The 27718-nt window shown below is 38.9% G+C and overlaps 2 protein-coding genes across 2 annotated transcripts in view; one reads left to right on the top strand and one right to left on the bottom strand.

Moving 5' to 3' along the window:
* fsip1 (fibrous sheath interacting protein 1) overlaps positions 1 to 9773 on the top strand; it is an 84801-nt gene extending 75028 nt beyond the window's left edge. Inside the window, exon 11 of the mRNA XM_017703224.2 lies at positions 8420 to 9773. Coding sequence (XP_017558713.1) covers positions 8420 to 8659 — 240 coding nt within the window. The 3' untranslated portion in view covers positions 8660 to 9773. The remainder of the gene's footprint in view (positions 1 to 8419) is intronic.
* A 6277-nt stretch (positions 9774 to 16050) lies between these two features.
* On the bottom strand, positions 16051 to 25837 carry LOC108430658 (thrombospondin-1). The gene is made up of 23 exons (XM_017703273.2): positions 25663 to 25837; positions 25446 to 25530; positions 24421 to 24980; positions 24193 to 24268; positions 23985 to 24077; positions 23772 to 23881; positions 23349 to 23474; positions 22501 to 22597; positions 21858 to 22031; positions 21530 to 21706; positions 21205 to 21378; positions 20965 to 21092; positions 20729 to 20881; positions 20330 to 20548; positions 20129 to 20236; positions 19306 to 19465; positions 19085 to 19203; positions 18392 to 18626; positions 18056 to 18283; positions 17701 to 17972; positions 17498 to 17595; positions 17269 to 17408; positions 16051 to 17151 (listed from the first exon to the last, which is right to left on the bottom strand). The coding sequence occupies exons 2-23, from the start codon at positions 25507 to 25509 to the stop codon at positions 17144 to 17146; spliced, it is 3519 nt and encodes a 1172-aa protein (XP_017558762.1). The 5' UTR covers positions 25510 to 25530; positions 25663 to 25837; the 3' UTR covers positions 16051 to 17143.
* Between the last annotated feature and the right edge of the window lie 1881 nt (positions 25838 to 27718).

Here is a 27718-nt window from a genome sequence, read left to right as displayed (position 1 = left end):
AATAAAAGTCATGTGAAAGGAACTGCAGAAACAAATATGAAAGCAAACGAAAAAAAGGGCTTGGTGACCATATCCATAAGAAATGCTGGAAAGCTCCAGCCCTTTCTTAACGATACTCAGATCAGGGACAGGCTGCTCAAGTCTGGACAAATTACTGGATGTATTTGAACATTTTCCTGAAATGCTTTGCAAATAACAGATAATTACTGTAAAAAATAACATTTTAACTTCTTTGACAAGAAGCTGGACCGGTTTCTTCCAGAATACAGCATTTTACAGTAGCCTGCTGTATATAAGGAATACAGTTGTGTCATGACACCTTCTAGCTTGACTTTGCAGCTCAGTGTATCTCACAGTGTATCTCAGGCTGCAGCTCTTATGTAAAGTGAGTTTCATTTTAGCATACATAAGATTGAAGCTGCATCACATCGTTATTAGTCATTTCACCCAAAAAAGAAACTGTCATCACACAAATCAGTGTCCAAAAAGTGCATTGTCACCTATACACAGTATCTCACAAAAGTGAGTACACCCCTCACATTTCTGAAAATATTTTATTATATCTTTTCATGGGACAACACTATAGAAATGAAACTTGGATATAACAAAGTAGTCAGTTTACAGCTCGTATAGCAGTATAGTCCTCCGAAAATGTCCTCTGATAATAACTCAACACACAGCCATTAATGTCTAAATCGCTGGCAGCACAAGTGAGTACACCTCACAGTGAACATGTCCAAATTGTGTCCAATTGTATTGTTGTCCCTCCCTGGTGTCATGTGACTCGTTAGTGTTACAAGGTTCCAGGTGTGAATGGGGAGCAGGGCTGTTAAATTTGGTGTTTTGAGTACAATTCGCTCATACTGGCCTCTGGATATTCAACATGGCACCTCATGGCTAAGAACTCTCTGAGGATGTGAGAAATAGAATTGTTGCTCTTCACAAAGATAGCCTAGGCTATAAGAAGACTACTAATACCATGAAACTGAGCTATAGCATGGTGGCCAAGGTCATACAGTGGTTTTCCAGGACAGGTTCCACTTAGAACAGGCCTCGCCAGGGTCGACCAAAGAAGTTGAGTCAACATGTTAGCATCATATCTGGAGTTTGACTTAAAAAAACAGACGCATAAGTGCTGCCAGCATTGCTGCAGAGGTTGGGCACTGTGAAGCTGCAGCTCATTAAGGCAAACATGAATTCCAACATGTACTGTGACATTCTGAAGCAGAGCATGATCCCCTCCTTTGGAAACTGTGCCACATGGCAGTTTTCCAACACAGTAATGACCCCAAACACACCTCCAAGATGACAACTGCCTTGCTGAAGGTAAAGGTGATGGACTGGCTTAGTATGTCTCCACACCTAAACCCAATTGAGCACATGTGGTCCATCCTCAACATCCACCAGCTCAGTGATGTCATCATGGAGGAGTGTATGAGGATTCCAGTAGCAACCTGTGCAGCTCTGGTGAATTCCATGCCCAAAAGGGTGAAGGCAGTGCTAGATAATTGACACTTTGAGCACAATTTGGACATGTTCACTGTGAGGTGTACTCACTTGTGTTGACAGCTATTTAGACATTAATGGCTGTGTGTTGAGTTCTTCTCAGAGGATAGTAAATCTAAACTGCTATACAAGCTGTACACTGACTATTTTAAGCAGCTTGTAGTAGTTCAGTGCTAGTTTTACTCATAGCTCAACGAATTGAGAAATTCTATTGGAAGTGAGGATTTAAAACATTTCATCTGTATCACCTTTGCATTTGCAAGTAGAAGAGGAGTTATTTTAAGATTTGAACTTAATAGTAGTTATTGATAATTTTGTATGTCTTGGTTTGTGTCATGTTTCTCTCATGTTTTCTGTAATTGTAGTATAGACTGTAATTTTGAAGTTCCTTGTATACAGTATTTGGTGTCTTGCAAAAGTTTTCAGCCCCTTTACAAGTCATCAAATCCGTTTGGATTACAAACCTCAGTAACACAGATTGTTCTAGCCAGTACTTGTATTGCAAACCAATATGCTCTTAAAGTTAAATTTCAAAGTCAAAATTAAATATTTGTCAGCAGATCTTCAAAAAAACTGAAAACTCTGGATGGTACCTGGGTGGCTTACATTTTTAGTCTCCTGAAGGATATTTTTTCTTTGTTTAATTTATTTTTTATATTTTTTATGTCTTTTATAAATATTTTATATTCATGTCTGTAACTTTTTGTTTAAATATGTGGTTACATTTGAATAGTGCAAAAAATGACTAATAATTGACTTCTAAGGGCTGAAAGGCTAAAGTATCTTTTACACTACTCTATACATTAGAATGCAGTACTAATCTGAAGCAATACTCCTAGACTGAGCCTGTTGAAATGTCTCTTTTAAAACATGTGGCATGGCCTCAGGGCTGGCAGGGAGAAACGTCTGGAGCAGCTCTCATTGTGATGCTGCTGTGTCCTGTAGACGAAGACGCACTCAGGATCTGTCTGCTACTGTCTTTGTTCTGTTTTCAGGATGTATGTTTTAGTATGCATTTAGTGTATTTAGTAAAAGTAAATCTACATTTTACTTTTAAAGGCTTCAGTGTGATCGCACTGTTAATTAAACCAAAGAGCTGTTAAGCGAAAATGTCTTCTGTGTAAGATATTATAGGTTGAGGTCCAATTATAATTTCTTTATAGCCAATAGCAGTTTTTTTTTTTTCAGATTTTTCTGCTTTTTCTGGAGCTCACACTGTGTGAACATGTGTGACACACTAGCGCCATTACACTGTATTAGCCAAAAAACAATATAAATAAAATATTTTGCTCTTTAACAAACCAAACAACCATTTTAAAGATTACATTTCAAAAATCATGAATCAATTACAGAGCTGCATTTACAGTAAGAGGTAACTGGCCATTTAACACAATGAGTCATGCATTGTTGTGGCACAATATTTTTGCATAGTTGTAGCAGCAGCATTCAAATATAGTGTGAGTGCAATTACATTAAAAAAAAATCTAAACACAGTTAGTGTCTACTATTCAAGAACAACTGCTCTCACTATATTTGGATTGTCCATTATAGTCCCCTATAGATTATATACAGATGTTCAAATTGTTAACAAACTATCTGTTGAGACTCAGTTGATTCTAAACAATGGTGGGGTTAGAGTTAGGGTTTGGACCAGGGCTAGGGCTAGGACCAGGGTGAGGATTGGGTTTAGGTTTTGGGTTGAGGTCAAGGTTAGGAATGGAGCAAGCTTTAGAGTTGAAGAAAATCATGGTCAGTTTAATAGATTTTTAGTTGAATGTAACTTGAAAGAAAATTAAGTATCTACAAAGCAGTGGATGATCCATATGAAGTGTTACCATTTTTTTTCCTTCTGTATGGACGTTAATGTAATGATGTGTCATACAAAAGAACTTTGCAACATTTCTGTTTGTCCATTCATCGTAAGATGTAATGGGCAGCTGGTGTTTTCAATGATGTGAGAAAAGTGATGATATGCAATCTGAATTCAAACTGGCTACTTCCAGCATTCAGCCTCCATAGTTTTTGTTCATTATTTTTTGTGTTTTAGTATACAACAGCACAGTATGTGTGCAGCAGGAGGTGCCAATAGAGGTAACAATAATTGTACCAGTGGAGTTTTCACCTAATATTTTTTACGGCGTGATCTATAGACTTCACACCATTCACTAGTATTTAACATGTCTCTGTTATTCTTGTGCTGCTCACAGAGAAAACTGCAAGAGTCTCCTCAACTGTCTATGTTCCAGCGTGTTCAAACACATAACTCTCCAATCCAAAGGCATGTTTTCCTCAGGCCAGGCTCCAGCACAAAAACGGCAGCGTCCGATCCTAACCACTGACCTACTTTGTGTCTTCAGAAGGTTGGGATTGATTTAATACACGCCTGTGTTAATATGCAAGAGCATAGCGTGTTACATGCTGTAATTTCAAGGTCAAGTATTCTCCGTTCATACCGGATGCAGTTTGTTTTAATGTCAACACAGTATTTTCTCCAGGATCTCCTGCTGTACTGCACTTCGCCCTACAGTGGCTACTTATTTATTTTAGTGTGGTGAAAGAAAAGCAGCACAGTAGTAATTTCAGATGGACTCGGCACAAAGGTTAACAGATTGAAAGGTGTATAATAAACAAAGAGAGACTTTGTTTACTCTCATGTAACCAGCCTGGTATCATTTAAGAAACATGGTCTTACTCTTTAGAAAGTACAGTGCTGTGGAAAATCTTAGGCCAACTGAAATGATATGTAAGTTTAAAAAAGACACTAACATTAGAACAAATACACATAAATACTATACTATGACTATGTGCATGAGTGTGTAAACATTTCTAAAGCTGTCTTTGAGAAAGTGTCCAGTATTTGCGTTTACCTGCTTACCTGGTAATCAATCCTTCATTAAATCAGCTGCTGCTGATGGAATCTAATGAATGCATGCGATGACTGCAGAGCTGTGAGAAGTAAGGAACCAAACCTGTGTTCTTCCTGCCAGCATGCTAACTGCCAAGATAAATAGTTCTAAATAATTTTTTGGCTGCCTAAAGTTTTGGCACAGCACTGTATGACTAATAGTATTGCAATTAAAAGGCCAAACAAGACATGGTCTAATGTTAACAGTGTAGACCGCTATTCAAAGAAATGGTTTGGCCAAATTATATCATTTAAACAATTTTCCACTTTCCCCGGGTGTGATCAATCAGCCAATACATGTTTGATGTCCAAATGTTGCTTCTTTATTTTTGAGCTGGAGCTGCAAGACCAACGTTGCTAAGAAACACTGGAAGTCAGTAGTCACCAAACATATGTTTTTGGTCTAAAGTACCTCCCTGCTGCATTCAGCTACACAGTGACGCTTTATTCATGTTCCCAGCTCTCAGTATATTGTATGTGCCGTGAACCAGATTGATAAGAGCGAGCATCACCCTAAACACTCCCTCTACCAGGATGATCTTAACACTAAGATGTTTTCAGAAAATGAGCCCAGAGCAGTTTGATGTGAAATGGCTTATTGTACAATATTTTATATTACAGTGTTGATAAAAGGAACCAGGTGTCTTGATGTCTGCAACACAAGTATAGGCATTTTATTTCCATTATAAAAAGCTATTTTATTACCAAAACATCACTGAGCCTATATTGGTCATCTGATGTTTTTATGTGTAATATTTATCATGGTAAAATAGTGGGAAATTTGAAAAGAATGCATTTGCTTTGGAGATTATTTGCCTTTTAACACCCTGCATGTATCTCCTTCCAATTTAAAAATAAGTTGTAGGCCAGAACTTTCTCAAAATGATTATAATATGATGTCCCAGGCATGAGATTGCATATTCATTAGAATTTGATGTAGTAGCTTTTTGTGAGGGAGTATTTAGAAGCATTAAACTCTTCAAATAGGCTGGTTCCTATCACCAACACAGTGATACAGTGAACAGTTCTGACTCTCTAAGTTTCTCTAGAACAGAGCATTTAATATCTTTCTGAATGACATTACTTATGTCTTAAAGACTGAATTATGCAGACAATTTGAAAAAACCGCACAATTTCCCTTAAACTAGCCATCTTAGACTGAGGCTTCTATTATTCAAGTGTAGAGGTTGAAGGTCAGGTCTGTGGATATAAGTCAAGTCTATGGAGCCTGTCTTGACAGTTTGAGGAGTGCCGAGGAGCTTAAGTGAAAGGTGAGGAGCTGGAATGTGTCTGCAAAAAGAATAGCCCTTTGCATTAACATTAGATCAGAAAAGGAACCAAGGCAATTCAGATGATTACAAGAGAGGTAAATTGAGGAGCACCACCCTCCTCATTGTGGCCTGAGGCAGATCATTAACCCTGACAAACTGCCAGAGACAGCAAATGATACAGCACAGCAAAGGTCTGTGGAAAACCTGCCGTAGGTCAGAGGCATTGTCATGGATGGAGATGCTGGAGGTTCACTGGGGACGTTGAGTACAGCCCGAGGGGGCTCATAAGAGACCAAGGAATGGTGGTGACCATCCATTTTTGCAGCAGCATGAGAAGACTGATGAACAAAGCTACTCCTTTCTGCACTCTTCAGCAGTAAAATATGGGTTCCGTTAATAGAACACAGACGCAGGATGGTTTGAGATGGATTTGTGTTAGGGGGTCATATGATGTGATGGAAAATTTAAGATTACACCTACCAGAAGAGGAGTAGGTCTGCCTTTGTCTGCTTGGCTGAACTGTTTCAATGGTTTGATATAGAGTGGAATTGATGAAGATCTGGAGTGCGAAGGATAAAGCCCATCATTACTGTCAAGCCAAAAACGTGCTGTATTTAACGTGGCCAGAGAGTGAGTGGGTTTATCAGGAGGAAAAACTGTGTCATGCATTGTTCAATTCCAGCAGTGGAAACATGGCCATACAGTAGTTTTTAGGTCAGCGGTTCTCAGGATAGTCTTACCGGCCTCGTTTGATGAACTAGCTCTGCACTCCCACAGTCCCCAAGTGTTCGGCGGAGACTCATCACAGCTCCAGTTAGAAAAACAAGCAGCGATTCCTCTCACTCCCAGATAGAAAAACATTCTGCTCTCCAACTGGAACTGTCCTACGCTGCTGGCTGTGTCTATTTAGGCAACAACTAGGCCTTCTCTGGGATGAGTGCAGTGCAAATAGCTCGGGGGACTTTGATGACAGTTTGATTCATCATTAGGAAATACCAGAGCAAAATCTGGTGATATAGTCTGTGGGTAAACAGGCCATGTAGTGATAAAACATTTGCACCAATTACCATACAACACATGACTTATCTGAGGTGTAAATGTTGTAGTATTGAAGGGTACAATAAGAAGATGCATGTATTTTCTCACTTCATCAAAGATATAGGGGTATTATAATGTCTTGTACTTGTCACAGAAATGTTCTCAGAGGATGTACCTAGAGTTTTTTTTTAATTTTATTTAATTCCTTTTGTTGCCTTCTACAATTAATAAAATAAATGGCTGTATGAACTAGGAGTGTACTGATGACACCAGATCATGTAGGTATCCTAAAGAAGCCTAAAAAGGATGTTTACATTTGACTGATATTTCAAACCGATATTTGTTGACATAGTTATTGTCAGCATTAACTATGAGGAGCAGAACATTTAGGTGATGCTGGGGGACTGCACTAAATCTCTTTGTGTTATTCAGTTTACTGTATTTGTAACTCTCTACAAATCAATATTACATTTGTCTGTAATGCTAATCCAAGTGGATGTAGTCGCAATTTCTACATTTTATAAATGTTGGCATCTGCAGATAGGCAAACAAAAAATATCCAATATCAGCATCAGCCCAGAATTCCAATATCGGTGCATTCCCTGTAAGAGCTCAACAGGCCCCATGGTTTGTACCTTTCTTGTTTTTTTCCTTTATATATACCAAAAACAGTAAGAATTTATTTTTGTATGTGCATTTTCCAACCTCTTTCTCCCCTAGAATTGAACAGGCTGCTTTTGTTATTATACCTTTTATTTCCAAAATGGTGACTTTACAGGAGGAGAAGAATTTTTTTTTAACTTATGAACGTAAGAAGAATTTTTTCCAAGTAATTTTTTAATTACTGCTCCATTCATCATTCATTTCATTCTAACTCATTGTAATGGACAGTTGGTACTTCCAAATTCTGTTTAAAAAAGACAATATGTAATTAATTGGCTCTGTTCTGATTGGCTACCCAGTACTGTGCCCTGTTCTAAAAGCTGTTCAGGCTGAAACACTCCTTATAGCTTTGGTGTGAATGGGTGGGGCTAAACTGCTGTCAGCTGATACGGCAAATATATGTAAATGTGTAGGTCATCACAAAAACAACAATGTGCAGCTTAGTTTCCATGTATGGACTGTATGGGCAGATATAGAGAGATGGGTTTTGAAAATGTAGTGAACAAAATGTGGTTTTCCATGAATTGGGTCCTTTAAGGGGCAGTTATGTGCTGGAAGTTAGGGAACCAGCCTCGTGACTGGAAGGTCACCGGTTCGATCCCCAGAGCCGACAGCACATGACTGAGGTGTCCTTGAGCAAGACATCTAACACCCAATTGCTCCCCTGGTGCTGCGGATTGGGCTGCCCACTGCTCCAGGCAAGTGTGCTCACTGCTCCCTAGTGTGTGTGTGGTGTTTCACTTCATGGATGGGTTAAATGTGGCGGTGAAATTTCCCCATTGTGGGACTAATAAGGGTCACTTAATCTTAAGCTTCTTTTGCCACACAAATACATTAAATCTAATAGACTATAGTTAGCACATAGGGACCTTGTTCCCTCCACAAAATGCAAGTGTAAATAATGTAGATATATTTTCAGCTTGTAAGTCAAACCCCCTTGATTCATTTTTCTTGAATGTAGGCAGTTTGGTGTGCTGTACTGGGCGCCAAGCAACTTACTTCAGTGTTTTTCTGATTCTCATGTTTTCACCTGCAGAGTTTACCTGAGGACCAACTAAGGAGCCTGTTGGTGGAATGTGAGATGGCCCTGAGCAGATGTTCTGGCTCAGGTACAGAAGACTCCTCCCCAAGACCCTATTGTGCTTTAGAAAGCCATGCCATGTCTCTGTTGGCCAGCACACCCCGCCTGTCCAGTTCTGCTCTCTCAGTGTTACTGCAGGAAGCTTGTGGAACTCCAATCACCCCCCATGAGAGTGAAGAAGCCACCCTAGACTGAATCCTGCAAGGTTAAAATGTGGTCTTAATGGAGTCAGATGGAATGCATGAGCATATTAGATGTCTGACATGGTGAGAATACTTAGATACCAGTAATATGTTTTATCATTTGTGCTGAAATATTGGAAAAAGTCATTACTCTATTATATTCATGTTAAAGTATAATTAAAGCTGTTTGACTGAAATAAAAAGTAATTTATTACAGCTTGATTTAGGGAAAGAACATTCCAAGCATATTTGCCCCAAAGTGCTGAATTCTCTTTGTCTACTCTAGGTGGAGTTTTTTTCCTCTATATACTGCAGCCAAGTTCATTTTTATCCACAAGATGAGTTTCTATTCAGGGTGTAGTAGTTGGTATGTACTGTGTGCAGTGACCTAAATTAAAGCTAAGAGATTTCACATATCATTCCAAAGAAAGGCATTATTAAAATTCTGTAACATGAAAAATTATGCTTTTCATTACCATTTAGTTACACGTGCAAGCCATACTTTGAAAACTGCTTAACACATAAACCTACATAAACATGTATAAAAGCTTATTCCAATTGCTGTTACAGGCAAGTTAATTACTGACTAAAAATCTAAAGACCTGAATAACATACTGATAATTCTTACTAAGTAATTAGCATTTTCATATACCACAGTTGTGGTCTCAAACATCAAATTGACTTGTAGTAGCTACAAAAATGTAGCTGAAATCAAACTATAATAGTGTGACCACTGTCAAGGCTGTGAATGCGCTAAGTGATGTGGAAAAAAGAAAGAAAAGCAGAGCATCTCACATCTTCTGGACAATTCAGTTAAAATTGTAATACAGTGTGAAAAATATGTTAATCAAAACAAGTAGACATAGTGAAAGTGCACTGCTCGCATATGGCAAATTTTATGAATCCATGAATGTGTGTGTGAGAAAACAGCTATGATGCATACATACATACATATGTATGTATATACAACCCCAATTCCAATGAAGGTGGGACGTTGTGTAAAACATAAATAAAAACAGAATACAATGATTTGCAAATCCTTTTCAACGTATATTGAATTGAACACACTGCAAAGACAAGATATTTAATGTTCAAACGGATAAACTTTATTGTTTTTTGCAAATATTCACTCATTTTGAATTTGATCCCTGCAACACGTTCCAATGAAGTTGGGACAGGGGCAACAAAAGACTGGGGAAGTTAAGGAATGCCCGAAAAACACCTGTTTGGAACATTCAACAGGTGAACAGGTTAATTGGAAAGACGTGAGTGTCATGATTGGGTATAAAGGGAGCATCCCTGAAAGGCTCAGTCGTTCACAAGCAAGGATGTGAACAACTGCGTGAGCAAATAGTCCAACAGTTTAAGAGCAATGTTTCTCAACGTGCAATTGCAAGGAATTTAGTGATCTCATCATCTACAGTCCATAATATCATCAAAAGATTCAGAGAATCTGAAGAAATCTCTGCAAGTAAGCGGCAAGGCAGAAAACTAACATTGAATGCCTGTGACCTTCGATCCCTCAGGGGGCACTGCATTAAAAACCGACATCATTCTGTAACGGATATTACCACATGGGCTCAAAACCACTGTCAGTGAACACAGTTCGTCGCTCCATCTACAAGTGCAAGTTAAAACTCTGCCATGCAAAGCGAAAGCCACATATCAACAACACCCAGAAACACTGCCGGCTTCTCTGGGCCTGAGCTCATCTGAGATGAACTGATGCAAATGATGGCTACAAATGAGATGAAATGATGGCTACAGAGCATTAAACCACATGTAGTTAATAGTGGAATGTCCACTAAAATATGTAATTTAATCCATTATTATTCAATTTTTGCACAATTACCTAAGAATAAACTAGGTCATACCAGTGAATTTAATCAAAAGCTTCACATGAGATCATGAGAAATGAGAAAATTTCTGATAAACTGAAAGACACAGTGGACCATGTGCCTTTCTTCACTGAGCTTCAGAAAATATGTAAAAGGAAGTCAAGTGATGTCATCAGTGTGATTTGTATATCAAAATAAGAGATTTTTTGTTACACAGTAACACCAGTGACCTCCTAGGGACCACAACTTTCATCATATATTTTATAATATTTATTTGCCAATCTTTTCTTTGTCATTTAGATCATGTATTTCATAGTCATGTATAGATTATTGCAGTTAAAATAGCAGAAAAACATGTTTTTTTTATCTCAAAATATGGCACTGACCCTTTACACATGACTGTGGGGACAAGCACTTCTATGGTGCTTGGAATTCTATATAATTGACTTAAAAATCAATATTGCTAAATTCATGGCTCAAGAAAGTGTAATTGTTAAAATAATGTTAAATTCAGCAGATAAACTTCATCATCATCATCGTTAACCGCTTAGTCCAGATAGGGTCACGGTAGCAGATGGGAGAGCAGAGAATCCCAGACGACCCTGTCGCCCACAACTTCCCCCAGGCCAACTTGAAGATAAAACCCCTCCAGCGGGTCTTGTCCCAGTAGGCTGTGCCTGGTACACCCCCGCTTATGGCTCAGCTCCCTCTTCACCATTACAGTCCTACACTACAGAGAGAACACTTTTGCACATTTTAATGCACAATTACTATTTGCTGAATTGAACATACTGCACAAAAAAATAAATAAATAAATGTGACCTGTGCAAAAGTATTAGTGCATTTATATTGTATGTTTTATTTTTTTCCAATTTGTTATTTTCACTTAGAAAATCAGTAAAGCATATCATTTGACCAGGGATGTTCTTTTGCATACAACTGTATATTGTTTCCCATCCAGTGCGCATAGTTTTGGGAGACAATTGAATATCACCTATAATCGATCATTTTGTCTCTTACAGCAGCGCACTTGTCCTGTTAGCCTTTTCTAAAGACACCTTGTTGAAATGTGCCTTTGTGTTCATGTCATTATACAACCCCTGGCAAAAAATGATGGAATCACCACTCTTGGAGGAAGGTCTTTCAATTGTTTAATTTTGTAGAAAAAAAGTTAATCACAGAGTCATGACACAAAACTTTTTTTTTTTCAAAATTCCAACCTTCTGGCATTAAGAAAACAATAAAAAATGAATAAATATAATCGTTGTAGTCAGTCACAATGGTGTTTGTAGATCAAGTAGAGGAAAAAGTATGGAATCACTCAATTCTGAGGAAAATATGGAATCGCTCTGTAATTTGCAGTTCTAAAACAAACACCTGCATCAATTAAATCTGCTAATTAGTCTTCAGTTAAAAGAGTTCTCACACCTTGTAGAGCTGTGGCACAAAATGGATTGATGTGAATCATGGCTCCAACATGAGAGATGTCAGTAGAAACAAAGGAGAGAATTATAAAATTTCTTTTTAAGCAAATCAAAAAAAGGTAAATCATCACAGAATGTTGCAAAAGATGTTGGTTGTTCCCAGTCAGTTGTGTCTAAAATCTGGACCAAGTACAAACAAGAAGGGAAGGTTGTAAAAGGGAAACATACAGGTAGACCAAGGAAAACATCAATGCATCAAGATAGAAAACTTAAAGCAATATGTCTTAAACAGAAAATGTACAACAAAACAAAAGAGAAACAAGAGGGCGGAAACGGGAGTCAATGCCTGTGACCGAACTGTAAGAAATTGCCTAAAAGAAATGGGATTCACATCCAGAAAAGCCGAATGAAAACCATCATTAACACAGAAAAGAACAAGGTTACAGTGGGCTAAGGTAAAGCAGTCATGGACTGTGGCTGATTGGATGAAAGTAATCTTCAGTGATTAATCATGAATCTGCATTGGGCAAGGTGATGATGCTGGAACTTTTGTTTGGTGTCAGTCAAATGAAATTTATAAAGATGACTGCCTGAAGAAAACATGTAAATTTCATGTAAAAAGGAGGTTTGGTGGTGATGACTTCATTGTTCAAGATGATAATGCATCTTGCCGCAGGGCAAAGGACGTGAAAACTTTCCTTCGAGAAGACATATAATGTCAATGGCATGACCTGCAAATAGTCCAGATCTCAATCCAGTCGAAAATCTCTGGTAGGAATTGAAGAAAATGGTCAATGCCTAGGTTCCAACCTGCAAAGCTGATCTGGCAACAGCAATAACAGACAGTTGGAGACGGACTGATGAAGAATACTGTTTGTCAGTAGTTAAGTCCATGCCTGAGAGAATTCAAGCTGTTATAAAAGCCAAAGGTGGTGCAACAAAGTACTAATGGTGCAGTGTTTTTCTCATGATTCCATAATATTTTCCTCAGAATTTAGTTATTCCATATTTCTTTCCTCTAAAAACACAATTGTGACTGACTACAACAATTATATTTATGTCTTTTTTATTGTTTTCTTAATGCCAGAAGGTTGGAATTTTGAAAAAAAAAAGTTTTGTGGCATGTCTCTGTGATTAACTTTTTCCCCCAAAGTTAAACAATTGAAAGATTTTCCTCCAAGAGTGGTGATTCCATATTTTTTGCCAGGGGTTGTATTACTTCAAAATGAGAACTGATCCAAACGGAAAAGAAAGGAAGTAATTAGATTAAATTATTTTTCTATAGTAATTCTTTGGTTTAGGTTACAGGTTACATTTGTAACAGGCAATCATTCATCTGTACTGGAATACCTTTGTTTAGAAATGGCTGTGCAGAGGTTGTTGAAGTAGAGCTTTGGTGCTTCAGTGCTTCAGCTGTTCAAACAGGATATGAAAAGATCCAAAATCAGTGCACCTGATTCTATTTTTAGATTGTGGTCTTATGAGCACACATTGAACAGTCAAAGAGCAAAGGTTGTCTCTTAGAGGAATGTCAGAGTAGCTTTCAAAATATTCTCTCCCTTTTTCAATGTTTGTAAAGGTAAAATGAGGCTGTTTTTCAGTAAAACCATCGACTGCCATGCTCACACTTTAGTCACCATCCAGAGCTTAGTATAAGTTTCCTACTGATGTTTTGACTACTCAGTTAAGATCTGGGATGTATTTACTTTTGGTTTGCCTCTGTGGAAGGTTTGAAGAGGAATTCCACCATTTTTTCTACATAATTAAATGGTTAAAATGTAAGCAAAGTCATTCAGAGTGGTTTGATGTGAAATGCTCAGCTCTAGAAAAACCTACCGTATCTGAATTGTTCACAGCGGTAGTGATAGGAGCCAGACGTCTCAAAAGTTTCATGTCTCTTAAAGCTATGTCACAGAAAGCTGTTGCATTAAATGTCTGAGACATTGTTTTACAATAGCATTGACAGGCCTTTTATTACTATTACTCAACCTGTCTGTAAAGCACTTTGAGTTGCTACTTTGAAAAGTGCTCTGTAAATTATTATTAGTAATAGTAGTAGAAGTATTAGTTGTGGTAGTAGTAGCAGTAGTAGTAGTAGTATTAAAATAGTAGTAGTAGGTGTAGTAGAAATTATAGTAGTAGTAGTGGTAGTAGTAGAAGGAGTAGGAGTAGTTATAGTAAGAGTAGTGGTAGTTATAGTAGTAGTAGAAGTAATTGTAGTAGTAGCTGTAGTAGCTATAGTAGTAGTAGTTGTAGTAGTAGCAATAGTAAATGCAAGACAAGCAAGCTTATGTATATAACACATTTCCTACACAAAGGCAATTTAATATGCTTTACTTTTTATTATAATGAGTTATAGTAGAAGTAGTATTAGTAGCTATAATAGTCATAGGTGTAGTAGTAGTCGTAGTAGTAGTAGTATAGTGGTAGTATTGGTAGTAGTAGTTGTAGTAGTAGTAGGAGTAGTTTTAGTAAGAGTAGTGATAGTTATAGGTGTAATAGTTATAGTAGTAGTAGAAGTAATTGTAGTAGTAGCTGTAGTAGCTATAGTAGTAGTAGTAGCAATAGTAAACACATTTCACACACAAAGGCAATTTAATATGCTTTACTTCTTATTATAATGAGTTATAGTAGTCGTAGTAGTAGTCGTCGTCGTAGTAGTAGCTATAGTAGTAGTATTATTGGTAATAGAAGTAGTAATAGTAAAAGTAGTTGTAGTAGTAGTAATAGTAGAAGTAGCAATAATAGAAATAGTAGTAGCAGTAGTAAATGCAAGACAAGCAAGTTTATGTACATAGTACATTTCATACAAAAAGGCAATTTAATATGCTTTACTTTTTATTATAACATAATTATTATTAGTAGTAGTACTTGTAGCAGTAGTAGCAGTAGTAGTTGTAGTGGTAAAGCATGACAAAGCAAGCTTATGTATATAGCACATTTAATACACAAAGGCAAATTAATATGCTTTACTTTTTATTATAATGTAACTATTATTTGTAGTAGTAGTAGCAGTTGTAGTAGTAGTAGTAAAGCAGGACAAGGCAAGTTTATGTATATAGTACATTTAATACACAAAGACAAATTGATATGCTTTACTTTTTTATTATAATGTAATTATTATCATTAATAGTCGTAGCAGTTGCAGTAGTAGTAGTAGTAGTAGTGGTAAAGCAGGACAAGGCAAGTTTACGTGTATAGCACATTTCATACACAAAGGCAATTAAATGTGCTTTACTTGCTATGATTAGAATTGTAATTATTGTTATTATTAGCCATAGTAGTGGTAGTAATATATATTCTAAAACATAGTAGGTTAGATCAGTTCACAGAGCGATGCATGCTGGCCATTGTAAACTTTTTTTTACCACTATTTTATTATCAACATTATGTGTGCTTTTTTGTGTACTAAATAAAATCTGTCTTGCAGACATTGTGTAGACATCTTATCATCACCAATGTAAAGAAACTTGAGTCAGTGTTTCTATCCAGTGCTCTATATCATATCAGATTACTCTGAAAAATGTCTGAAATTCCCCTGTAATACTGTGATCAAAAGAGAAACATTCTGATCTGTTTTCAACTGTTTATTGTTCTGTTGTTCTTTTAAAATAACTGATATGAATAAAAACAGCATTTCTGTGGGTAAAGTTTGCAATATTAAAATACAAAGTAGCCCTAATTATACAAAAAGGGGGGGGGGGGGGGCAAAACAAGCAACAAACAATAAACAACAAATAAAAATATCCTCAAGTCAGTGTGCAAACAGTTTATACAGACAAAAACACTTTCAATGTCAGGTCACACTTCCTGATAAATTATTTAAATAGCATATATCTACACACATGAAATTACTTTTTAAAATAGATAAAAACAACTTTAATAATAACTTATTCTTTAAAAAGGCATCATTCATTCACTAAGCACAACATAACTTAAAAAAGTCCATTTATGCCCTGTTGGGGGTATTTATGCTCCAAAAAATATCTTGTATTATATACATTTTTGAAAAATATATGATTGTATTACACTTGCTAACTAATTAAAAAAAGGAAGCCAACGGGTTTATATTCTGCAGCTAAAATGTAGTTGTATTTTAGTTGGTTTCAATTTACAACAATGAGGTAATATTTGTATATTTGTTTTTTTTTCCTTTGTTTAGAATACAGAGCATACTCCTACGCACTAGTCATGCACTCTGTGCTGAAGAACTAAGAAACAACTATACATTTGTTTTGATTTGGAACAAACTTAAGTTCTGCATAATTAAGGCAATTTCACCCCAACAATCCAGTATGTTCTTTAGTTTTTACAATTATTAAGTGAAAGTTGCACTGAGATGAGATACAATTCAAGGTGTGTCCATATTGTGCCAACAATATAAGTACATGCAACATCACAACTGTCCGTTACACTCCTTTAACAGGCATGGGCCCTTTCCTTAATTTGAAATGCTCTAATCATCTGGGTAAATATTGCTCTGGTACTTACTGTTCTGCTTCAAAAGACTGAAGACAAAGGTTCTTTTAACCCTGAGAACAGCTTGGAGAACATATCTCCAAAAAAGGCAAGTGGCTTTTCAATGGGCATGATATCATGAACTGATATCCGATTGTTATGGCCATATAACTGATAGGTATAATTTTAAAAACAAGTCCAAGTGTAGGATGTTTGTGACAAACATACACATTGAAAACACTCATTCTCTTGAAGTAAAAGACAACAGTCCATTTCTGTTTACACCATCCTGTGCATCCTCCCTCAACAGTTCTTCTGTGGGACCTCAGACCCACTAGAAAGAAGTGGAACTCCTTTTGCTTTTCTTCATTTTATGAGAGGTTTCTTCCTTTCATGATTATAGTCCACAGCAGATCTGAGGTTTAACTTTGCAATTATAGACAATAACTCTTCCTTTTTTTGGTCCTCCACAACAGGAGGGGGAACCTGACCAGTTTAGAAACTCAGAAGTCTTTTAACGGTTCTTTCTCATTCCGTGCAGTGATGTCCATTCTCTCTTTGCTTTTGTTGCAGGCTTCTACTGTCCTCTTCCAGATAACAGCTACTGTCAGCCCCAAGGTCACATGAACTGACCTTGTAGCTTCTCCCTTTGATCCCTTGGTCCCATCATAGGAAAGAGTTGTAAAAGCTTCATCCCACAACATACATAACACACTTAAACAGACTGACGACAATAGGTGATAGGCACATTCTTCAGGGAAATCCCAACTGGTCGTATTATACATCTGAACAAACAGAAAGAACAGACAAATATTAGTAGAGGAAATCAAGTTGTCAAAACTGTCCAAAATAATATTTATGTTCAGAGTTATATCTGGAAAAAACAACATCTAATGTTTTACCTCTGCATTCATATTTGAGGTCTGAGAAGTAAACCATCTCTTGAGAGAAGACAAAAAGACCAAGTCTTCCACCAGCATATGTCTTGTCATTAATGCTTCCAGAATCTGCCATGACTTTCTTGCCCTCATACATGATAACTCTGAAAAGTAATGAGAAGAAAGGCTGTGAGATACAAGTTCTCAGCTTCCACTGTAGGTAGTTTAAAAGACTCTTATGATGCATACTAACCTGATGTATCCAGTTTTAGGTCTGTGGATAAGGTGCCATCTGTAGGCAGTGTAATCTTTCCAGCCAATGTTCTTGGGGTCATGCCACAAAGTGCGCACCTGGAATTTAACACAGTCCAAATGGAGCATGAATATCACAGTCCTCATTTAGCTTTTTCCATTTTGAAGAAACACTCTCAACCATGAGATGAAAGTGCTGCTTACCTGTCCTGGTGTGTCTCCAGTATGCCACAAAGCATTCCTGAGATGCTCGCCTGGCCCTGTTGTGGAATTAACCACTTTGATTGACAGTCCAGAATAGCCCTGAGCTCTTGTTGGCGTGTGAGACCAGTATGTCTGTGTGATCTGTTTCCACATCACCACATAGAAGCGGGAACTGGACTGATAGCCAAACACAAACCCAGCATAATCGTCATCTCGGTCAGTATTGATGAAGAAAGTTCCACTGAAGTCCACAGCATTGAACTCATCATAACCTGAGATAGAACAGAAGACAGTTATTGATAATGCACTGACAAGTTTATAGTGTTCTATTAACTTAAGGATATCTGCTACTTACCAACAGCAATACCAGGGTCGCAGTTGACTGTCTGAAGAAGCTCTTTTCCCTGATGGCGGACCACCCAGTTGGGGTCGATTTGTGACGTTCCTGTGGGGTCAAGAGGAACCATCTGGAACCTACGGAAATCTGTCTCGCTGATGGCAAAGTTCTCTGGACAAACGTCTTCAATATCAGGCACATTGTCTTGATCAAAGTCGTCTTTGCAAACATCACCACGTCCATCACCTAGGAGAAATTGCAACATTATGATTAGGTTAAGAAAATAAAAAAGAAAACAAAAGTAAAATATTATCATAAAAACAACATAATTTGATCCTACTGGACTGTCCTTACCATCAGAGTCAATCTGGTCTGGATTGAAGGCCAGTCTGCAGTTATCTCTGTCATCAGGCACACCATCATTGTCATCATCGTGGTCACATGCATCCCCTTTTCCGTCTTTGTCATGGTCAGCCTGGTTGGCATTGGGGATATATGGGCAGTTGTCCAGATTATTCTGATGGCCATCCTCGTCAATGTCCTGGTTGCTGTCGCACTTGTCACCCACATTATCGGAATCAGAGTCAATCTGTAGGAGGAGAGGAATGAATGAAGCTGTTGTTCAAGCCATTCTTCTAAAGGGATGCTAACAAGCTTTGTACTGAATTATTAATTCAGTGACTCTACTGAAATGTCATTTTCAAATACACTTACATTCATGCTTCATGAATTTAATGTACTGCAGATGAAATTCTGCCAGCTTTTTGTTTCTGTTTATTATAATTATTCATCTCTATTTTAACACAGTGAAATGCTAAACGATTTCAGCTGAGAAAACCAAAGATTTAATTACTAGTAAAACTCTCAACCCTTTCCAAGAAAACTCCCCAACATTCACTTAGCTAAATTACAGGTACAACTAAAAAATACTGTTCAGCTACTCTTAAAGCAAGGCGATGCCGAGAAACGTTGCCTCAACTCTACAATCTTAGGTTGTGAAACATACAAGATATACCACAGACTTGTTTCAGGAGTGGAGAGACTTACCTGATCAGGATTGTGCTCCAATGGGCAGTTATCACAATGGTCTCCAACCCCATCGTGGTCAGTGTCTCTCTGGTCAACATTATAGACGTATGGGCAGTTGTCCTTCTCATTCAGAATACCTGAGCAATGGATGGTACATTAATTTCAAAGTGTACCTTTTGATTGTTCCCTTTCATTAAACACTTAGGCTGCATGTTGCTTCATATTTGTTTCTCTCTTACCATCACCATCAATGTCAATGGCACAAGCATCGCCTTCTCCATTGTTGTCTGTGTCAATCTGGTCAGGGTTGCTGTCATACGGGCAGTTATCACAGCGGTCACCGACTTCATCATGGTCTTGGTCATACTGCCTTGGGTTGAAGATGAACGGGCAGTTGTCCTATGAAATACAAAAATACATGCTCAACATTGAAAACCTTTACTCAAACACAGAGGTGGGTAACCCAGCATCAAAGAATAAGAACCCTCCCCAGGATTTTGTTCTAACTGCTTGACTTCTCTAATTTGCTCAAGCTAGCAGCAAAGGTCTTCAGGTAGTTGGAGCAAACTAGGGTTTTTACTTTTTGGACCTGGATTTCCCACCTCTACTCAAACATCAGTGCAGCCAAGTCAATGGCAAATAGATATACTCAAGCAACAAGTCAAACATCTGGGGCTGTTTTCTGCTTTACGGATGGAAAGTTAGAAATATACTTTCACTTCAAAGCAAGTACTAAATCAAGGGTTGGAGCTCTACACCACAGAATCTAGGCTTCAGGAATCAACTGTGTTGGTATGTACAATTTGGCTCTGAGGCAGCTATCGTTTACTTGCCCAGTTATGTTTTTTTTCACCCAACGTATAACTTTAAATTATGGATGTAGAATGAAAGGTCTTAGACCATTGACACTATGCCCATTGCGAAACTGTTATTTATATACTCTTGGCAGGTTCTTGACTGTTCCACACTCTCCAAATCTTTTGTTCACTCTCTCTTTTCCTTTTAGCACTGCACTCTGCTCACACAAGTATTTGAAAATGGAGGAATGTGTTTTTGTCTCACCCTATCATCAGGGATCCCATCGTTGTCATCATCGTAATCACAAGCGTCTCCAGTTCCATCTTTGTCGTAGTCCTCTTGGCCAGAGTTGGGAAGGTCAGGGCAGTTGTCCTGAAAGAAAATGTGTTTGGATTAAGGGGTTGCAAACTCAATTATATGACAAGGTCATTTTTAATCATAGGGTGATGGGGGGTGGTTGGATACCTTCTTGCAGTGGTAGGTGGCATTCTCCACGCAAAGAAGGTCAGTGTTCGGCCAGCCGTCCAGGTCAGTGTCCTCTCCACAGATGTAGCCATTTCCAGCATAGCCAGGTTTGCACTCACAGCGGTACATGATGTCTGAGAAAACTCCCAGGTAAATACAGTTGGCCTTTTTGTTACACTCATGGCTTCCATCCTCACAAGGGTTCCTTGGCACACACACCTAGGGGGAGATAAGATGTGATTTAGAGCTTTTCTCTCTACACATGGAAGACTATCTGTTCCAATGGGATCAGCACTCTATTTTCTGCTAGAGGTACATAGCACTTGCATAATTCAGCATTTCTCTTTCTCTAACAGACTTTTGGAGAACAATAGTTTAGGTCAGCACAACTTCACTCACCTGTTTATTGGCCATAGCTTGTTCAATACCCCTTCCGAATGGCTGGCGTCCAGAGTAACGAGGAGGACAGGGAAGGCAGTTGTAGCCTGGGTCTGTGTTCTCACAACGATGGACCCCATTAATTGTGAAACAGGCATCAGGAACATCTTTGCACTAAAGATACAATGGATTGTTTAGAATCACAGTAGTATTGGTAGCTGATGTGACTGGCCATTTTTTCTTCACAATGCCAATACCTCATCAATGTCCTCACAGTGGATTCCATCTCCAGTATAGCCAACTGGGCACTGTCCACACTTCCAGGAGCCATCAGGGAAGCTGGTGCACTTAGTGCCAGCAAAGCAAGGGTTGGAAAGACAGCCATCTGTTAAGAAAAGACAAATTTGCTGAACATATGCTTTCACTATTAGTGAAAACGATCATTTTTATACTGAGCCAGAAGCCTGAGTAGGCAGCAAAACTGTTACACTGCTTACCGATGGGACAGTCCTGGGAGTTACACAAACGGGTGCCTTTAGAATCACCCACACATTCTTTTCCACCATGCTTTGGCACAGGATTGTTACAGAGACGATTTCTGGTCTGCAGTCCTCCACCACAAGTGACAGAGCACGTGTCCCATGGTGACCATGGCCCCCAGCCTCCATTGACTAAATGACAAGACCAAAGTCACAGAAACATAATGAGTCTTTAGAATTGATATTTTTACACTTTTTATGAACAACCAATACTTACTTAATAAATAAGGTAGCAGTACATTTACTTTTTTATATTAGGGTCCTCATATTAGGCTGCCCTTACCTGGGCATGGAGACATCTTGCATGGTTCTGTCTGTCGGCCCTCTCCTTGGCAGTCCTTGCCACCCATTTGTGGAGTAGGTGAGTTGCAGAGGCGGATACGGGTGATGACGCCCTCACCACAGGTCACCGAGCACGAGGACCAGGGAGACCAGTGGCTCCAGCCTCCATCTTGCTTGACTGTGGAACAAAATTACAACCTCAGTCAAAACACGCATAGACACGCATAGATTTTTAAAAACATGATGAACCTTTTGATTTAGAAAAATCATAGCGCAGTCCATCAGTAGTGAAGATTTGCAGATTGAAATTAGTTTTCAGTTTGACTCACAGCGTTTGTCACATTCTTGCAGGTAGCAGTCTCTGGTTTGTACTGAGGTGCCATCACAGTTGCTGTTGATGCGGTCACAGGAGCGTCCACGCTGCTGGATTCCACGGCCACAGGTCACTGAGCAATGAGTCCACTCAGACCAGGGTGACCAGCCATCCTCAGCATAGTCACTCGCTGGAGATAAAGGAGAGAGGTTTGATTAGAGCTGATGACTGATGTCTGTTTTATTGATAGCAACAAATAAAGCTTTCCTAAAGAGTCAAATGGAGGATAAAATACAGTCCTATGGAAAAGTCTGACAGTCCCTTGTCAAATTACAGGTTTTATTGAAGTGAAAGTAACACATTTTAATCCTCACTTACTGTTTTTGGCTAAATATAATATACTACAAAAAAAACCTGTAGCATGTGCAAAAGTTATGGCACATTTGATATTTCACATTTAACTTTGACCAATATGTTAAAAGTGGTAAATAATTTGCAGAAAAAATGCCATTTGTCAAAGTGCCATTTATCATGCTTATTTTCACTTAGAAAATCAATAAAACATTAAATAGATTAAACACTTAAACAAATGTGCAACCTTTTGTTTTTGTGCACAAGTGTGACAACATTTTTCCAATGTTAAAAGACATTGAACTTACGAGTTCCACAGCGTGGGCAGCATTCACCATCAGGCACAGTGGCATTGGCACAAGGCATGAGCGGGCAGGAGATTTCCCGACAAATGGTGGCAGAGTTCTATGGAAAAGAATGCTGTGTTGAGTCGAAGAGTCTTGGCTCTCATCACTGAATTCAGAAACTTTACAGTAAGTAAACACAAGTCTCTCTTGCAAACCTAATGTCTGTGTTTAGCCGTAGATGAGTGACCTTTGGGTTGGGTAGGGAAATCCTGTGGTGTTAAAGCCCCAGCTTATTGTTTGTGGTTAGCTGGGGTGGGTAGGGCCCTCACAAAGGTCTGTAACTGGCAGAGTAGGGACTAATTTAATTCGGTCTAACTCCTTGCTCAGTATGAGGTAAGGTTTACTGCTGCTAGTGAAGGCCTTTTTCCAAGCAATTAACTGCTGCTAAAAAACATTTTGCTCCACTTGATTTCATGGTGAGACCATGGAACTCAAAATGAGTGGAATGCTTAAAAAAAGTCAAACTCTTCCAACCTCAGTTCTCTGAACTAAAGCAGCACATTACTCCCACTGCTCTGCTGGCCTTCACTTTCTCCTAATCACAGACTAAATTCTGACTGATGGCCAGATGCTCTGTGGTCATATAGCTGCTTCTGCAGAGTTCATGCAAGCACAGCACTCCATTTGCACATCATTATGACCCCTGCTTTCACTCAATCACTACTGGCTGGGCTTACCAAAACCTGCTGGCAGCTACTGTGTGAGATGGATGACTGCAATTAAAAGGTCAGCTCAGCCAATACCTGTTTTTTTTAGCCCATTATTGGCTGTATCCCTTTAATTTTACTCACTGTAAGCTGTGGGCTTACCTGGCAGGTGCAGTGGGTACAGCTGTCCACTGTCCACTCATCCTTATCTTTGTAGACAATGCCGTTGTGCAGGCACACCCCACTGTGGATCGAAATCTGGTTCTTTATTAAGTTGTTATCTGCAGTCTGGAAGGGTGAGAAGAAGGAATAGAGGGCGTTTTAGCAAAGCTACTGCACCAAGGGAGGCATAGTCTGCAACAGGAGGGATTCCACTGGATATGAATCAGAGGGATGGAAAATGAAATAAAGAAGGCTTGTTGCTATTCACATGAGGCTAATTTGAGGTTTGGCACAGAATAGGAAATGACTATGAAACAAGTGGCTCGGCAGTTGAATAGAGAGATAGACAGAAAGACAGACAGACAGATAGAGAGAGAGGAAGAGAGAGAGCACAAGCTGAGCACAGCTGGTTTTGATACTCACCACTTGGCGGAGCTCATTTGACAGCTGCTTAACCACCACACCAAGCCCCTTGAGCTCCTTAAACATGCTGGCCAGGTCCTCACAAGAGAAGCCACAGATGTCCTGGAGATCTGAATCACAGGGACAGGGGCAAAACATTCGGTCTGAGACTTTACAGGCCAGCAAGGAGCCCTGAGATCAGACTATAACCAATAAATGAACATGGGAGCTTACCTTTGGTCTTGTGTCCAGTGTAATCTGTGCGGATCGCCGGACTGGTGCCGTTCACAGGGTGGTCTAGGGTCATGACATCTGTGATGAAGGTGGCTACAGAGAGAACAAACATGGTTTGTATTGCTTGCATTGTTTGGTCTGGCCTTGGCTACAAAATAACTGATTTTGAAAAACTTTGTAGGGTTGTCTGAGTAGCATAATCACTTACAGCTCTCGCATCCCATGTTCCGTAGGATTGTGTCCAAAGTGGTTCTAAAGACAAAGCGCACATTCTGGAGGACTCCCTGTAGGGACAATTTGTACATATTTAGAACCTCAGGACTCTAAGTGACATTTTTTTACAAACAATGGCAAAAGCCACCTCGCTGTAAATGAAAGTGAACAAATCTTCAAAGTGAACAACATTGTTGAGACATGCAAATTCATAAGCACTTACCATAAACCTGTCTTTTACTGCTCCTTTTCCAATGCGCAGGGTAGCAATATCGACAGCCTCCTGCGTCAGAATTTGGTGGATGGGCACATCCAGCTCACTAGTATTTATCTCTTCGCAACCAACATACAGTTGTGCACGGTCATCCTGCACGAACAGGGTGATATTCTTCCAGCTGCCACTTGCCAAATGGGCCTCTTCAAATGAGACCACATGTTGTCTGTTACCCGTTCTGTAAACCAAATCCAGAGTGTGGGCATCTCCATTGGAGATAATCTCAAAAATGGGCCCAGAGCCATCTTTCTTCTCAACGGTCAACAGGCTGCCTCTGGTCTTTTTGGCTTGCTTCAGGTTGACCATGAGGAAGAATCCCTTTTCTGCCTGGATGGAATAAATGAGGTCCCTGAAGGAGTGCTCTGGGATCGGGGGGATCAGGTTGGGGTTAAGAATTTTGTAAGCGGGGCTGTAAGGATCCGGACCCTTCACCAAGCTCACTCCATGGTGCTTCTTATTGATGCGCGCAAGCTCAAAAAGGTCATACATACTGTTGTCATCTCTGTTCTCTGTGGATTGAGCAAGGAAATACAAGATGTAAGAGGGACTGAAGGAGTTAAGTTTAAGAGCATTGCTGTTGGCCATATGGAGATACACTTTTCTAAGGATTAGCACTGATTCTTCAATGAAATAATGACTAGACGTTAAAAGCAGCTATCAAAAATAGTAGAAATAAAAAGCATCAGGGTAAAAAAAACTCAAGACCATTATCTGCAACAGAACTGAGGTTTGTGAGGTTCTGTTCCCTTTTTGTGCTACTTTTGGTCTTAAGCTCGAAAGTTAGAGGTTTTAGCAACAGCAAAGCAGCTCAGGTGCGATTCAGTGTGAATGACTACATTGGAACTGGCTTCAAAGCAGAGTCAAATAAATTAGAGCGCAAATAAGAGAACCAAATCCATTAAGATGTTACTTAAGTCCACGTTTAATCAGCACATACTTATTCACAGAGGCTGAAAAATGAATCAGGTTCTTACCTGCCACTCGGCCACCTTCTGAAGTCCAGAGCATCACCAGTAAAAAGAGTACGGTGAACATCATGGTCAGAACTCAGCACTTATTCTAAGAGAAGACAGAGCAGATTTAAAATCAGTGGTCCAGTAGACTCACCATTCAATATCGTATCCACGGGTACGCAGTTTTAGCGGACGTTCCATTCATATAATGAAAACTATTTAGCTTGTAAAGGCTCACCTGAACGAGAAGAAGATCCCAAAGTAACGGATAAAAAAGGTGTTGGTTAAAATCCTTTTATTTCTGAATCTCTGAGACTCTGTAAAACTAAATTCCAACGCGTTCTGTTAAATATATGCAAGTATTACTACTGTCTGAACACTTTCTCCATTCGTATTCTGCTCCTCCTCGTCGTTCAGCTCTTACTCACTACAGACCTGCAGAGCAAAGCGCTATTTAACCAGTTTATGGACATCCCTGAGGCGCTGGCTCCGCCAATCAGGAGCTCGGAAGTGGAAAACTGGGCGGAGCCTGTGTTCTTACCTCACAGCGAGAGGACTATCCGAGAAAAAAAGCAGCATTCCACAGCAGAATTTCCATCAGCGGAGAAATATTTTAAAGACGAGCCAAAGCGTAAAAAGAAAAGCAGATTTCAAAGACAAAACCGTCAAAATGTCCTCATTTTATTTGAAAAATATGTATTACGCTACTGCAAACATTCATGTTCAGTTTCATTTGCCTTTGAGTGGAGTTTATATGCGAAAATTAATTTTTCACCATCAAGTGATTACGTCCACTAGTTTCTTTGTCAAGCTGGTTAAACTACATTACAATGTTAAAAAGAGAGTTTTTGTGCTGCTTTCTCTCGGTTGTCTTTGGTTGTCAGAGAAAGGGCAAAACACAAAATAGCGTTGCAGTTCTGAGGTTGTCCACTAGGCGCCGTGGCACTCCCCTTTCTTACAGACAACTGCCCTCGGCTCAGTAGCGAGGTAGTCAGACTGCTTTAGTTACTGGAGCTGTTATGTGGATCTTCTGAGAGACAAAGCTGTTTAAACCAGATTTAGGTGAAAGGCGGCACATTTATTTCTGGGAACTGGTGATTTAATTCATATCTGAACATCAAATACAGATAATGACGTTTTGATGTCAAGCCCTCACGTACTTTTGATATGATGTGATATATGGCAATATATGGGTTCTAGATATATGACACACATTATCATCTGTGGCTTTCCCTTATATCCAGCTTATATTTGTGACATACGGACACACATGTGACATACCAACTTTTTTTGAATACGGGACATATTTCAGCCATACATTAACATACACATACATGGCATTTTCTAGGTTCATGTTATTTAAGGTTTTTAAAGTCTGAGAGCATGTATATTATAAGCTGTACAATAAAATAATAAAAATGTGAAATAAATGAAAATATTGTTCCTGGACACATTTAAATATTTTTGTATTTAAGAGCAAACAGATAATACAGTCACAATTACAACTCCACTGGCATGTTTTTTTACCCACATATCAGACATTTATGATTCATATGTTATGTCCAGTAACTGATACTTACATATATGTACAGAACATATATGCACATATATTTTGAAATATATGCCTGACCTTTGCTACATGTGTATATTTGGCCATAAATCAGATTTCCAATGTTTCTCATGGTGCAAATGCAGATGTCTTGCTGGTCCATTAAATTACAGAGGTATTACAGACTAGATTCTACAAATTTAACAATATCAACACAAATGTAATAAGTCTTCTTAATTCTACTCTATCCCCAGGGCCGACAGTCCATGATTGAGGTGTCCTTGAGCAAGACACCTAACCCCCAACTGCTCCCCGGGCGCTGTGGATAGGGCTGCCCACTGCTCCGGGCAAGTGTGCTCACTGCCCCCTAGTGTGTGTGTTCACTGGTGTATATGTGGCGTTTCACTTCACGGATGGGTTAAATGCGGAGGTGGAATTTCCCCGGTTGTGGGATCAAAAAAGTATCACTTAATTAATAATACTTGCTTAAGATTATTTCCTGAAAACATTCCTTTTAAGTTAATAACACATTCCTTGCCTTCTGAGTTGCTGTGTCTTTGCTGTCTGCCAGATTTGGATGTAATTGTTTCAGTTGTCATTAAAGCTGAAATGTGTGTTAACTACTAGCATTGTAGTACTGTGTTTCAGCTGGATGGTTACGTACGGTAGCAGTACCACATGTTTTTCATAATCAGAGTAATTTTTATTTAAAGGCGTTTTACATGTTTGAATTTGTTTCTAAAAC

Source organism: Pygocentrus nattereri, chromosome 10 (genome assembly GCF_015220715.1).
Source record: "Pygocentrus nattereri isolate fPygNat1 chromosome 10, fPygNat1.pri, whole genome shotgun sequence".
Taxonomy (NCBI): Eukaryota; Metazoa; Chordata; class Actinopteri; order Characiformes; family Serrasalmidae; genus Pygocentrus; species Pygocentrus nattereri.
The sequence above is the reverse complement of the archived record's forward strand: the minus strand, read 5'-3'. Positions and strand labels throughout refer to the sequence as shown.